We start from the raw sequence: 15574 nt of genomic DNA on the forward strand, positions 1-15574 counted from the left end.
GTTAGGCACTCTTGATAAAAACTATTTGAGATCACTCTTGATAGGTATTCCATGAAGATAAGTCGAACACGCATATGCACCTACCGGATTTCCGAAATGATTTTTATTCTGTGACCTACACAACTGTCTAAATACAATGCATTTGTGTCGAGTTCGTTGCAGAATTCTGAATAAAGAATACCTCTGCAGAAAGAATGAATGAAAGCTAAAGATGACTCACATTGCCGCACGAAACTTTAAAGAGAAAGAAAATCTTGGCAGTATTCCAAGGCCTAAGCAGTGTGGTGTTCAATATTTGGAGCTGGAGTTTCAAAGAACAACTGAGACATTATCAACCGGTCACAGTGGAACACAAAAGGTCAACCAAGGAAGAACATTTAAGATATTCCATCCAGCCCTAAGTTGATGTCCTGAACACATCGAGGCAAGTATCTCAGTACTGCACTGGTATATAGCATCACAACGATCCAATGTTCAAATCGATGGTGATCGATAGTGTTACTACTTACTAAATCACACTTTACTTTTTTCCTAGTGGAACATTATTAAAAAACGTGAGAGTTGTCATTTGCCAATCGACATAAAGGCTATTTTACAGATTACAGTACATATTTGCCCTTTATCAAGGGCTACAGTTTAAGCCTTAACTTTTTCATATCTCTAATTGCAAAACATTCCTGAGCTGAAAATGTTGAAATTTACTTAACAAAAATTTACCTGAGGCTATCAGACATTTAAGAATGTGATATTCTCTGAATAGTAATCTTAATCTGGTAAGCAATATTGATTTGCTTAGCAAAATTTGCTCTTTGAGCAGTAAACACTGAAAAAGACAATTCATTGGTTACCAACCAATGTTTTTTTCATATATTCAGGTAAAGGTTCAGTACTGGTTGGTATGCAATACAAGTACTTTGATTATCTAGCTAATGCCACATCGTTCTTCAGCTCTGGCTACAGGCTACAGGTTACTGAATGAGAGCCCTAAGCCGTGACTCCCCCCCCATCTGTCATCAGTGTAGCTCCACCTTTTCATGCAGCTACTTTAAACTGTCTAATGGAAGGTCAAAGTTTTCATTATCTTTTAATTCAATATCATACAATAACTGCCTAGTTCCCATCATCTGATTGGTGCATCATTTATCACGTTTCTGAATTATTTGTTCCATTCAACCGTACCCATTGAATAGAACTTCATTTCACTTTGACTGGTTTCCGCCATTGCATGTATTTCATTTCTAGTAAGAGAGGAAAATAAATTATGGATAGGAACCAGTCTAACATTGCACAGTACTACCAGTGGTTGGCACTTCTGATGACTTGAGTCTGTTTTGCAAAATTCATATATGAGGACTATTTGTTTTCCCAACAGAAGAGGAGATACTGGAACTTGTAGAAAATGCTAACCTTGGATTTATGCAGGTACTGTATAAAAAATGACTGTTTATGAGTGCATTGGTCAGAACAATTTCAGTTGGAGACAGACGAAATGTTCCATTCTACGGCACTCAAAATATATTCATGATTTGTCTACCATTCACAGTCAATGCTTGGCAATGATTTCAGAGACCAAGATGATTCTGAAGCTACGATTTGCAGAATGGACCCAGTATCCCGAGCCTGTGTGAACCAATTTAATTCTGACTGGAAGAACTTGTCACATCGCTCTCCCTGCTGAGCGCTCTCGTGAGCTTCAGTCGTTTGGACCCAATCGCTGCAACAAAAGGACAGAGAAGTATTAAAATTCCTCTGCTACTGAGCTGAATCCTTCTCTACGTCCACAAGATGAGTTAGTGGGAAGTCGAATTTTAAAATATATCAGAAACAGTGACAGTTCAACAAACAGGTGGCCCGATTTGGCAACAAGTTGGATTCTGTTTAGGTGTTTCTGAATTTCTAATATGATGATCACAAATCCTAAATAAACGTCCTCGGTTTTGCCAAGAGAGATTTGCCCTCGAACAGTTACAGAAAAAATTAGGATGATGTATACAAGTGGGCCAAACACCTATGAAGGTGTTTCAGAAGAAAAGAGAGACAAAATTCTAATCAACAGACCTGTGACGTGGCAGACCTCAGCATCAACACCCAGAGACAGAAAGAAATCAATCCACAGAATCTGCTTGTGGGACAAACGATCTCCTGGCCCCTTCACTTCAACCAGCTAGCAAGCAAGACAAAAATTAAAACTTGTTCCAAATGAAAAAAACAAACAGGAGAGGTACGAAGTAGCATTTTGTTCAAGTTTGTGTAAACTTAGGGTCACTTCTGGGTAGAACCTTCCAGGTTTAACTTTTCCCCAATGGATTCTTCTCTTCTGTCCATAGTCCTTAAAAAACCCTGTAAACTTTTAATAAATATGCTTCACTTTTCTGAAGGTTAGTTCACACTCAGCCTAAATGCAATGGTCACAAAACTTTTCCAACAAAATTCACCTGAGCAGAAATGAGTTCTCAACATTTAACTCAACCTTGTATTTGTATCGACGTCCTGCTTTTATGCATGCACGTATAGTACTGTTGTCATCACGCATGCATCTAGTTTTCAAAAGCAAGTTAATTGCATTTGAGATATCTCTTGCGCTCGTATAAGTGCAGCAGTGCATCAAACTGATTTGGAATAAGTACGACAAATTTGCAGCTAAAAACACCTCAATTATCTCTTTGACAATATTTCCATCTTTGGAGGACAAGCGCTTTATTCTCATCCACCTTCACCCTTGAGTAAATCAAATTCAAGAACTATGCTGATTAACAAATCATTCCGAAATGTCAAATTAATACATGTCCAGTGGAACACCGTTATAACAAGGTCCCTGGAACTTTACAAATTACCTAATTATAAAAGTTACCTTGTGTTATCAGTTTACAGAAAAGAAAAATGAGGACTTGAGACCAAAAGTTGTCCTTGTTGTACATATGACCTTGTATTATCAATGCTCTTATCTGTCTTTGTACATCCAAGTGATGTCTCTGCCCAATTGAGAACCTCTGCCCCTTTAAGAGTGTTACCAACCAGAACATGTTCCCAGTAAGGACTGGCTGTGTACCCAATTGGGCCTTCCAAGTAATGCTTCTCAAAGCTGTCAACCATACTCCGTAATTCATCACATCCCTGCGAGGCTCACCTTGAATTTGCCCGACACCGGACACCAGACTGTCAGGTCTGGCATACCACCTCTGCAATGCCGATGGTCCCTCAGGATCCTCTCTGCGACAGCTGATAAGAATTCACCTCCAAGACAGGCTAAGAGACCCTGTCAGAAACGTGGAAATGACAATCAAGACAGGTCACTGCAAAAAGACAATTTAGCATTTCAAAAGAATATGCAAGTCAAGATTTGGCATTCTTCCTGAGAAGATGTAACTGATTCACCATGTGTGTAAAATCAAGGCAGAGATTACCGCAACCAAAGGAGGGTTCTTGTTTTGAAGTACAAGACTTCAAAGACTTTGAATCCTACTTTCACGGCTCATTCTGTCTTGCACCTAGACTTCACATACCTTGGCATGGTGGACATCACGGAAGAGATCCCAGCTCACTCCGGTACACTGCTCCCCATGGTACTCCATCCAGTTGGTTTCCAGCCTGTCCTGCAGCTCCTCGGTGTCTGCTTGCCTGAGCTCACATAGTCGCTGTTCTAGAGCTTCTTTCCGATTCAGGAAGAAACAGTCCGACCGTATGTCAAGTGGACCAGACTGTCAGGAAAGGCAGCATTTGAAATTTCTTTGAGAAAAAATTCTGCTGTAATCGAAAGTCAGATCACTTCAGTATATGCAGTGTACAGTAGTCTTACTCCTTTTCATTTCATTTCTTACTTGTAGCCTTTCTCAAGCTTGATAATTAAGCTTTTAGCTTCATTAACATTTTGGTAGTTAGAAAAAGTACTCTGCAATGTGACAATAACAGCTATGATTTGAAATCTATTTAGCACCGATGATTCCATGAATATCATTGGGGATTAAAACAGGCCTCGATATCAAAGGTTGTCCGATTGCCCTGGACAAGTCATTTCTTCTTTCAGGCAAGTTAAAATCAAGGACAAATTGCCCGATGGACAGGTACTTTTTTCTGAATTGTTTTTTTCGTGGCCAAGAATAGCAGTCCGCAAATTTACCTTTGAATTTTTTTTCCTCTTCTCAAAAGCTTATAAAAAGTGGTAAAAAGTATAAAGCTACGTGGTGTAGAATTTCTTTGCGCAGTTACGTACATGTACATACACAATGTACATTTAGCAGGGCACCTTTCCACACAAGGGAAAATGCGTACACAGATAAACTGTTAAATACCCTTGTGTCTGGGTACCAAACCTCATTGATTATTGCATGCGTGGCACAGTGGAGCTTTGATGGCCGAAGACTGTTTTTACACGTGGCTGTGACTTCATCTTGAGTGAATTTTGCCTGGTACTTGTGTGTGTACTTTTTGCATACATGTATATGACACCAGGTAAAATCGTCGAGTGGTTAAGAAATAGCCATTGCCCAAACTTTTAATGAATGATGCATCAGAGTCCTGCGCCGTCTCTGCATACATGCAATAGTTGGGGGGTGATGTATATTCATGTCGTATTGTGGCACAGCAATTTCATCAGCGGTGACTGGTTGAAGGAAGGAACTTACTGTCCCGGGAAGCAATGAGCAACTAAACCAGCGTTTCAGCGAGTAAAATCTTACCTCAGGCAAGTAAATTCTCAGTGCTACTTGCCCGATGGGCAAGTAGTTAAAAAGAATTTAATGTTGAGGCCTGGATTAGAAAAATGGCCGAGTTTTACAGGTGATCACATTATAGGTTTCCCAGCAGGACACTACCGTAAAAATCCCTTGCATTCTTACCTGATAGGGATAGCAAAAGGTATCAGGAATTCCCTCCAGGAAGATCAGATCCCAGAAGAGAAGGGATACTAGCGTGGTAAAAGTGCTTCCCTCCCCGTGGACACCTACAAAATGAAAAGGAAAACTTACACATCACATCAGAGAACGATCTTTACATCCTAAAGCAAATTCAAATTATCTGAAACAAAGTTTTTCGACTAAAAAGCAAGCCAAGTCTTCATCAATGTTACTAGAAATATGCTACACAAACATATGGATTTTTACGAAGAAATTCCATTGGTCTGTTATCTTGCTTTCAGTGAACTATTTCTGTATCAACCAAATGACCTAACCTCACAAATTATGCACACGAACTCTTAGTTGATCGTTTCTAGCATACCTTCCGGGTAACCCAGCCCCTTATAATGCTCCAGAGCTACTTCCTCCACCCGACATATTGCCATGTCGCCCTCTCGTTTCCTGTCGCCCGTCCACTCTCTCACAAAGGTGTTCTTGATTCCAGGGGCTTGGTATGGCAAGACTCGACCTTCAATGGTGACCTGAATATGCCAATTGAAGGAACTCAGTGTGACCTATTTGCTTTCATAAACATTTCCCCGGGGAATACGCTGATTTGACTCCCAAGCCAACTTAAATTGACCGGACCTATTTCACCGATGTGAATATGAAAATCTCAAATACATGTCACTGTTTCTTGACTCCTTAATGTCAGAGAATTCATGAAAAAAATTCTTGAAATTCTGCACCATTTGGGAAAGTGTGAAGAGGAGCGGGGTTATTCAAAAGGGTTTATCATATTAATTCACAATTCTCACTAACTACAAGAAAAACCAACAGGAGACAAAGTCCCTGAACTGAACCAGAGTCCCTAGAGTTAACGCCCCAGGACTGTATCTCAGGGCAGTAGCTTGGAAAGTTTTAGTCAACCCTCAAGTGATCCCTCACCCTTGGCATTTCTCTGACAGGGTCAAAGGTGAAGTCGTCTCGTCTTTTCCGGAACCGCTTGCCGCTGGCCGACTTGAGAATTTTCTGGGCTCGGAGCTGGAGTGCCAAGCGATGACCCGTTCTGACGTAGCCATCTGCAAGACCTTCTTGGACTGCATCAAGAGCCTAATCATGATGATAAGAATAGTAATTTATGAGCGCATTACAACCTAGCTAAAAACGCAGCAACAGTAGCTATACACTGAGCATTCAAACAAAATAAACCAACTCATACAAAATCTAAGAGATATAAAATACATACATTTGAATGTGAAACAGCTCATAAGTCTTTATAAATTGAACAAGAAAGCAAAAACCCATCAATTGAACTTCAGAACTTTTATTGCTTGAATTTAATTTCAAGGGACGACTTTTTTTGCACCTGTTCTGGTTTCTTAAGGTGCTGGTCCAGGTTCAGTGCGAGTCGGTCCCACCAGCGCCCCCTGCTGTCACAGCAGTAGTTACTCTGGGCCAGGAGAAGTCGCAGCGCGTCCACAGCTTCAGTGTAGCGGCGGAGCTTTTGTAGGATCTCCACGCCGGTGTAGGCAGTACGAGTATAGGTCCAGGACGCGGTGAAGCGGCGAATGAAATTGGGCAGCGACAGGTCGTGGCTGGGATGTCAAAGTAGGCAGGCAATCAAACGATACAACCTACATCAAGTCCAGTCTTTTGAAATGCGCCAGACACTTCAAAGTCTGGTGCAATACAACGATACACTCAAATTCATGGTTTTTGAATCTACGGGGTAACAAATGTACAGTATAAGACAACGTATGTACACAGTTGTCATTAGCTGGACAGGTTTCCTGTAATAAGACTGAGATTCTTTACAGTGGACGGATTTCTTTAGGAATTCCTGCCTCATCGTCAGAAATAAATTTGACAAATCAAAACAGCAATCTTGACAAAGTACAGATTAATTACATCACACCATGAGGAAAACTGATACAAGTCTTTCAAAATGTAATTCAACAGCTGAGCTGGATTGAAAACCTGTGACAATATAAATCTGAGTCCCCTTGACTAGACAGAATCAAACTCACCTCAGGATCTTTGGATCCTTTTGAATTTCTTCAAAGATGCTCATTGCCTTCTGCTGCAGTTGGTAAGCCAAGTCGAAGTCATTGGTACTCATGGCTAAGGCTATGTCAGTCTCATAATGGAGGGCAGTCTCATACCTACATGTATGGATAGTTGATAATACAAGTACATTGATGAATCAGGGATCAAGTTGTTAGTCCAAATTTTCAACATCTATTGGAAATGTTTCTCAGTTGTTTGCAGTGTCTTGCATGAACAATATCTAAAAGAAAATTCAATTTAATGCAGGTTATAAGTCAAGTTCAATTCAGGTAACTGATCAATCAATTTAACTAACCCTGACTTTACCAAATCCACCACAATCATCCTTGCCTATAGGTGGAAGATTTGGAAGGATCATGGCCATGTTTAAGGACCACAATCAAGAAATAATTGAAGATTTTGGAAGACTGAGGCCGTATCCAATTTTTATGCAGAGCAAGTTGGAGGATTGTAAAGAATTCAGGCAAAATGTCCACAGAGTTAGGGCTAAGAATTATTTTTAAACAGTGGTGATTTACATGTAAGCTTCGACATAAATAATTTATTTCAAGAAATGTGAGTATACGACTATGACTGACCAAACGAGTAATTAAGCAAACCCGCTCATTTAGATACTACTGACCTGAGTAGGTCATCTTTTGTGGAAAAAATCTTCACTGTTCTCATTACTTTGTAGGTTGGGTAGATCACACGTCCCATGTTGGATAATAGCAATGTTTGCCTGCAAAAGTTGGAAGTAAAAGTTTGCATTACAGCTAGTTAACATGACAACACTTATAAAAGAAGGAAAGCTTTCAGATCTTTCAGAATCCCATGGTGGATTTTGAAGGGTCTTGCAGGGTAAGGGCTGAAAAAACATGAAGTTTAAAGTGCTACATGTGTAAAATCAATCATTTGAGATGACAAATCCCAGTTTTGGAAAACAAAAACTACAACATTTGACAAACACATATCCACTATTGTACACACTGCGTGCACTGTCATAGTGAGTAGATAGAGACATCCATTATTTGAAAAAGAGTATTGTCTTTCTACCATTTTGGCATTATTGATTTTTTGTGATTAAGAAAAACTTCCACAGCATTATTTGGGAAATTTTTTTTACTGAATAAGTCAGCTCATTAAGGTTGACTGGCTAATTTGATTTTTCACTCATTCCAGATGTGCGAAAGAAATTTATGTCTGAAAGTTTTCCCAGGTTAGACATAACACTTTGACTCCAAAACAATTCAATCACGGTAATTTCACAGCGCTTACGTATCTGCACAAGGTGTGTTTTCTAATGGTGCCTTTATTCCTTATCATGGGATGGACCTCTAAGTGGCAAAAGAAAGGCAGGTGGTAGTAAGTTTTCCAAGCGGGTTCTTGCACGCCTTCTGAGTGTACGCAGAGACCATACATTAAAGAATAAATTCGTTACGCGTACTCAGCGTGCTCCGCGTCAAACGTGCCATTGATCCCATTATAAACGCGCGCCTGTATGCCTATGCAGTCAGTACTAAAAAGAAACATGCCCTCTTTTGTTTAATGCGCTCGGAGCGGATTAAAGTGAGACTTACAACTGAGACATTCCCCCGCTGGCTTTGTCTTCCTCATCCATGTCTGTAGTAAGCGAGAAGAGGAGGAGAAGACGGGAAAAGATGGTTCGGGGCTCGTTGCTAAGACGGAGACAGGCACCAATCATCTTCTTAGCTCTAGAAGTGAAGCAGGGTAGTAGTTAAGATACTTCAAATGAGATCATTTTTTTTTTTTCCTAAGCAACTTTTAGGGGAGTGTGGCCTGGTCTGGTTTCTGATCTACATGTGTGCTCAAAAAGTCAAGTAGTCAGATCCATAAACATTGTGTCCTTGGGCAATCCACTTTACCACAACTTCCCTATGGTTTCTCAACCCAGGATTATAAATGAGTTGCTGGCATTGGCTAAGGGCTTTTTCAAAAATGTGTGTTGCAATCTGTGATCAATTACATGTATGGTTTATGTTGCATTTTTAAACACAGTTCAGCCAACTGGCTACCAAGTTTGACCACATTAACGATAATTCCATCCATACATGTAGGTAACAAAATACTCGCAGCTGCTTCATGCCTGAAAACAAAAGTTAAATGCACGTACATGTACACATATTTATTTCCGGGCTAATGGGACAACGCAGGCTGAAATATAGACGTTACAGGTACATGTATGGAGACCAAAAGCGTTTTGTCCCCACAACTCAGTTCTGACTTTCCTAACAAAAGTAATGGTCCCTTCAGTGGGGGAAAGGCCTATCCGTGTATTTGTGCACAAGCCTATTCGGCCTTATTGGCTTGGGACAGATATATCTTTCAAAGTGAATAACAGGTGCTCTTAACCAATTTAGAATATCTAAACGTTATTAAGTATATTGGCAAGAGGATGACCAAATATATATATGCTTTACTTTTTGATGAGGACTTGCTCCATGCTACCGGCGAACAGCGAGCGCTGCTGTCGACCATGTTTCAGTAAGGCGCCCACCAGATCTGCCTTGGTCTGGCCAACAGAGGGTGCCAGACGCAGAGTCTTGGCGAAGGTTTTCAGGTCAGGTGCAGAGCACAGGTTCAACACCACATCAAAGTCAGTCAGATCTTGCTCTACGAGGAAATAATGAAATCACATCAAGCTTGAGCTGAATCTGAAACACTGGCTCAGAACTGCAAAAAGGTTTTATATGTTATTGCCTGAAACCAGGTGCACATCCATGTGATTACCGTCTGTAGTAAAGTCTCACAGGTTTATCATTACTTCAGAGCAGTGTGGCAGTTGAGGCCAACACAAGACATGACACAAGACACGTCAAAAGACAGGACACAAGACCAGGCACAAGACCAGACACATGACGATTCACAAGATCAGTATTAAACCAGTACATTATAATGTGATCAACAATGAAAGAATGTTTCTGTTGCAATTCATTTGAATAGCTTGTGACTCATACTCAGACAGGGGTCTTGTATTGGTCTTGTGGGATCCTGTGTTGGTCTTATGGGGTCTTCTCACGGTCTTGTGATGGTCTTGTGATAGTCTTGTTGCATCTTTTCACAGTCTCGGTGGGTCTTGTTACGGTCTTGTCATGGTCTTGTGACGGTCTTGTGGGATCTTGCGACGGTCTTGTGATGGTCTCGTGGGGGCCTTGTTACGGTCTTGTGGGGTCATGATGGTCCTGTGGGGTCTCGTGGTGGTCTTATGGGATCTTGTTATGGTCTTAAGAGGGTGTCGCCAAAACCACCACTTAACAGCCTAACTAGCAGAACTGCACAACAAAAACTACCACAGAGATATTGATGAAATCCGGTCATGTGATATCACTACCTGTTTGCACTAATCCTGCCTCCTGAAGCTCAGCCACCACAGGTGTCAGGTCCACAGCTATACGCTTGTAATCCAGCTTGCCAACCTGCAACCAGGCATGCTTTCGTTGGAACAGTCGAACATACAGCTGCTGTGATGGTGCTGGTGAAAAAGCAGAACTTAACAAGATTACATGTATTTCTGGTATGAATTAGCCAAAGACAGAGCCGTTCTGGCAGAATTTCAAAATTTTTGATGCACTCAAGTCAGCAAAAGCGGTGTCTGAGCGAAAAGCACATGTACATTTAAACATGCACAGGCATATTTACTATTGACAAACTTACAAAGTAAGTTACTGAACAAGTTTAACCACAAAAGAGCCGGAAAAGGGGGTGCAGAATCCACACCCCTCAACATTTTCGCTAGTATCATCGCAGATTACTGTTTTCATGTGCCAAGCCTTCAGGAGTTAACGTATCAGGTGCATGTAACATCTTGCAGTCATTTGGACACCAAGTTTGTCAAAATCAGACATATCTTCCTCACGCAAGGCTTACTGTTCCAGACAGGTCAGCCAAAACTCCATACATGGACATGTACGTTTTCCATCGCGTACTCAATGCATGCAGCTTTACATATTTGAGGTCATGAACTTTAAATGACCATTACACCAAAGCACTCTGTTATATTGAACTGGAACTTCACATATCTTCTAATCAGTGTCTTTACGTACATGCATACTAAGTATGAAAATGATCAAATGACAGCTGAATGCAATTTTCTTGGGGCGAGGAGGGGCAGAATTCAGCCCGTCCACCCTCCCCCAGCTGTGAGACGGTTCAAAATTTACCCAACTCTTTGACAGTTAATGACATTCTGTGTTCCAGCCGCCAGTCACCAGTGTTCTCAAACTGTACAATGAATTTACAAACTTTGCCTGTAGTCCTAAAACATGCAAGTCCTCAACATAAAAAGGGGCATAAATTTACAATGGAGCACAAAAAACTTATCAGGGGTTACTTAAAATTTCCTGGCTGGGACCCTGAAAATCTCTATGGTACATGTACATTCTCCTGTTGCCTTTAAGTGAACGTATATGTACATGTACATGTAGTTGGCTTTGATTGACTTCATGCACATTAACCAAACTATGCATGGTTTGTTGAATGATCAAGTTCTTGGCCATATTCAGATTTTGGTACCTGACAGATTCCGAAATGTATCGATGACGTCAATGTCCTGGTCACTGAAGAGACTACGATCATCCTCGCTGGCCAGAACAGTGTTGAGGATCAGCTTGAAGTTGACCAAGAAGTAAGGATCCCTGTACTTCCAAGGGCTGTTGGCGGGGCTGCTTGCCTCTGCTGCTCTTTTCAACGGTGAACTGGATCCAGAGGTTTTCTTTGGCGTGACGATAGTCAATGACAACCCTTGGGAAGAATTACTCCTCTCCGAAGAACTGCTGGATGTCGACGCACTTGTCTCGCTCAAAGGTAGCGAGCTTGTGGATTGCCTAGAGCTGCTGGTAAGAGGTTCAGAAAAATCCTGAAGGTCTTGGTGTGACGGGGTGGAGGATAGATCAGATTCCTCATTGAGACCAACAGGCATGAAGTGTCCCTCTTGGACTGTCTCACTGTTGACAAATTGGCTGCTTGTGCCTAGAGGATCATCTGTCAGGCCTGCCGGGCAAGGTTTTCTGCTGAAAGATGATTGGGACCCGATTCCTGAGGAGCTGTCTGTGCTGGAGGAGAAAGCGGTGGGTGTCAAGGAATCTGGAGTGGTGTCCTCCCTGTCGGAGATTGGGTCTCCCTCATCAGAGGCTATGCTGGTGTAGGTCAAACCTGGGGTCAAGTTGTCATACTTTAGATAGCCGGATTTGGAGACGGACAACTTGGCATATTCAGGAGATGTGTCATATTGAATATCGCTGGGCATTTCTTGACTAGAATAGCTGACTGAGGAGTTGGCATACATGACGAAGACATCCTCCTGGGCTTCCGGAATCCCCTGGCTCTGTGAAGAGAGAATGACTGTCGAACACTCACTAGCGTTACTCAGCTTTCTCTCCAGGCAACTGTAATCTCCTTCGGGGATGTCCTCAGCTTCTTTCGAAGGTGTAGCTCTTTGACCAAGGCTCCTTGAAGAATGAGGTGATGAAAGCCTTTTTTTCAAACGAGGAGGTTTTATGACCTCTGAAGAACTATGACCTGAGTTTTCATCTGAACTGAAGTATTCACTGGTGACAAGTTTCTCCTGTGGGGGGGAGGAGTCAGTTCTGGTGAAGTTTGCAGAAGGCACACTCTCACTTGTAAGAGTTTTGGCAGGTTCGGCAACATCTGAGCTGGATCTGTAGAGCGGATGTGATTCCATTTTCTTCTTTAACCTCAGTCTTACTCGCCTATCCTTCACATCTGACTTCACCTCTGCAATCTTCCTCAGAGGACTGGAAACAGTCACTTCAGCAGCTTTCCGTTCCTTGTTCACTTTTACGCTTCCAGTGCTGTTTGATGGCTTTGGGATGAAATCATCATCATCGTTGGCACTTGGATCTGCATGTAAGCATCCATTATCCAGATGTTTATTGATGGCAATCAAAGGAACCTGGTCCTGGCAGACAGGGCAAGGCACAAATTTCTGAGGCTGTGCTTGAGAGAAGAACTTCTCGATGGTATTTTTACTCCTAGACTCCTCAGCAGTCACCGCATCTTTTCTCTTAGCATCAGCTCCCAAGGACAGTTCTTGGAAAAGCTTCGTTCTTTTCTTTCGGCTGAAATGCGGGGAGTACTTGGAACTCCCTACTGGGCTGACCTTACTGGGGCTGGAAGTGCGTGGAGACTTCTTGAAGCACGTTGAACGACTTGAGGATGGTGGCGTCTGGACTTTAGAGGAACCACGCTGACTTCTGACTTCTTCCAAAATGGATAGATTCGAAGCTTCAATGCGGGGCGATTTTTTAGTCGGAGTTTTGAAACCCTTTCTCTTCAAGCGTGAAGCCATCATGACATCAGACAGAGTCCTTTGATGAAATCTGAAGGATATAAAATTCATAAATTGTAATTCATTAAGTAGATTCATTGTGACAGATCCACATTTTTGTTCACCATGTTCACTATACAAGTACATTTGTGCAAAGTCAAAAAGCTTATTTTCTATTTGTTCACAAAATTGCCATGTCTCGGGCATAGTCAGTTAGCCTACTGCATTTCTCAGACAGTCATATCCAAATAATGTAATGCTCATTCATAGGTCAATAACAGTTAGGCCTACAGGTACATGTACGAGTAATTTGAAATAAACATTGCTCAATGATTGCCAAGGCGTACATGACATACATGTGAACAGCGAGCAACAAAGAACAATTTTACTCTGACCTGGCAGGCCCTACAATGTAGTCTACAGGTATCCCTAGCCCAGATTGGAGGACACCTACATTGCATTGTGACTAACGCCCAGGGTATAAAAGTCCTCCTACTATGAAAAATTTTTTCAACAGGTTTTTTCTCATGTTTTTACTTGTCTCGGCGGTAGACTTCTCCGCTTGGAAACTACAGTGGAAAAATGAATGCCTCACACTAGACTTTTCGGCCATCGAAATAAAACCAATCCCGTGTTTTAGATGTGGAGGCTGTGGTTCATATGGAGGGTTGGTTTATAAAGGCATTCCGGATGGGTTGGGGTTTGAAACAGTATTCGTGGCTTGTATTACTGACCACACGTGCACTGGAGACAAGACTTTCATCACAGCTGTTTTCACTATGCGAATGTCTGCCTTAAGTTTACCCTGGTTGAAATGGACGCAACGGGGTCACTAATGTGCAGATAAGCACAGTAAAAAATGTATACTCAGTCGTGGGATTGGTGTATTTTCGATTCTGTGAAATAGTTTCATGAAAAAAAGGACGTTTTTAGTATTAACCTCTAGTTCTATCTACAAAACGGCAAGTCTTGCGTCCGGGGATTGTTCCACACCAAAGAACCACATGCGCCGAGATGGAAGGAGTCCCTCCCCGATTCAAAAGACCAATGACATCATCTCTGGGCGGGGCATGGGGTTTAGGTGTTTTATATTCATTGTAAAAAAGTTTGGTTTAATTCATTCGTTTTTTACTCTGGTTTAAAGACAAAGAAATGCTCCAACATGGCAAAAGGTTGTGAGACCCCTATTCAGAGTCGAAATAGTTTTTTCCCTGGTTGAAATTAAGGTCTTGAGTCTAGCACCCTCTCCAAAGGACAGCGAGAGTATTCTGACCGAAAAGTCGAGTCAGCACTTACATGTACTGGTTCTTTTAATAACCACACATCTTCTCAGAGACTTAGTCCATGCTGCAACGGCAAGCCTATTGTACTATACATCTCATGACTTCACCATGCAAAGCTTCAAATCAACATATATTGGAAACAGCTTGTTTTTTGTCCCTGTTGCACTCCATAGCCATTTAGGCGAGTGCACCCTGAATGTCAAACGGTTACTTATTCAACGTTCGAATATGGAACAGTTACTTGTTCAACGTTGAATGTCGAACGTCAAACGAGGAACTAACTTCACATCGGTGGCAAAATATACACTTCATGCACTTCCTATAGTAAAGCTACAAACCTAAAAAAGTAGTCCAGTTATGCCAGTATGCATGTGGTATATGTATTATGAATAAACAGGCATGACAGAAAACATTGGCCCACCGTTACCTTCATGACCTTGTCAGTCTGTCAACATGGGTGAACATGTACATATAATGTACATGTAGGCCTACCCGGCGCCCGCAAAGTAGACCTAACCAGGTTAAGTCAAACGTTCATGACGTAACTAATGTATAAACGCAAAAGTGACTAAATCCTGCAAACGTTGCTCACAATCTGATAGTAAATTGAATGTCATCATAATCGACAGGACAGGTGAAATACGAAGTTTCAACTTCCAAGCCAAGTAACAACATAATATTGATACGTATAACGTAGGCCTACATGTACATGTACAAATGTACGGTGAACAACTTTCATGTTTCAACTTGCCCGCAAACTCTGCGAACTTTGGAATCTGTTATAGTATGACATCGACAGCCGATCAGCTTAGACACCCCAATAACTATGAGAAGAGACTAGGTACTAGGTGAATTCCTCAGCTAATGGGCGCCTGGCTTGCCATTTGTCTACAATTCCCTTTTGATGTATAAATACCTCATAAAACAAACAGTAAACATTTAAATCAAAATATTGAATAAACAAAATAAAATATTTTTTAAAGACATCTCAAGGTTAGCTTAATTGTTATTTTTTTTTAAATATTACCACACCATTTAAGCATCAATACAATACATGGTCGTTTGTGAGCCTCTGTATACTTCTTTCAACTGTTTGAGGGCGT

General features: G+C 41.5%; 1 protein-coding gene across 2 annotated transcripts; it reads right to left on the reverse strand.

Moving 5' to 3' along the window:
* Window positions 1-75: 75 nt before the first annotated feature.
* On the reverse strand, window positions 76-15550 carry fan1 (FANCD2 and FANCI associated nuclease 1). 2 transcript variants are annotated; one of them, XM_087136699.1, is made up of 15 exons: window positions 15504-15550; window positions 11415-13240; window positions 10234-10374; window positions 9323-9515; window positions 8462-8596; window positions 7525-7623; window positions 6863-6997; window positions 6202-6430; window positions 5781-5945; window positions 5215-5374; window positions 4836-4939; window positions 3504-3698; window positions 3128-3256; window positions 2059-2164; window positions 76-1714 (listed from the first exon to the last, which is right to left on the reverse strand). In XM_087136699.1, the coding sequence occupies exons 2-15, from the start codon at window positions 13210-13212 to the stop codon at window positions 1635-1637; spliced, it is 3669 nt and encodes a 1222-aa protein (XP_086992825.1). In that variant the 5' UTR covers window positions 13213-13240; window positions 15504-15550; the 3' UTR covers window positions 76-1634. The 2 variants fall into 2 exon arrangements, with proteins under 2 accessions (XP_086992825.1, XP_022106779.2); XM_022251087.2 differs by lacking the exon at window positions 15504-15550 and adding an exon at window positions 14899-15251.
* Window positions 15551-15574: the final 24 nt, after the last annotated feature.

This window comes from Acanthaster planci, linkage group LG05 (assembly GCF_054643075.1).
Source record: "Acanthaster planci isolate LZ-2023a linkage group LG05, COTS_SCS, whole genome shotgun sequence".
Lineage (NCBI taxonomy): Eukaryota > Metazoa > Echinodermata > Asteroidea > Valvatida > Acanthasteridae > Acanthaster > Acanthaster planci.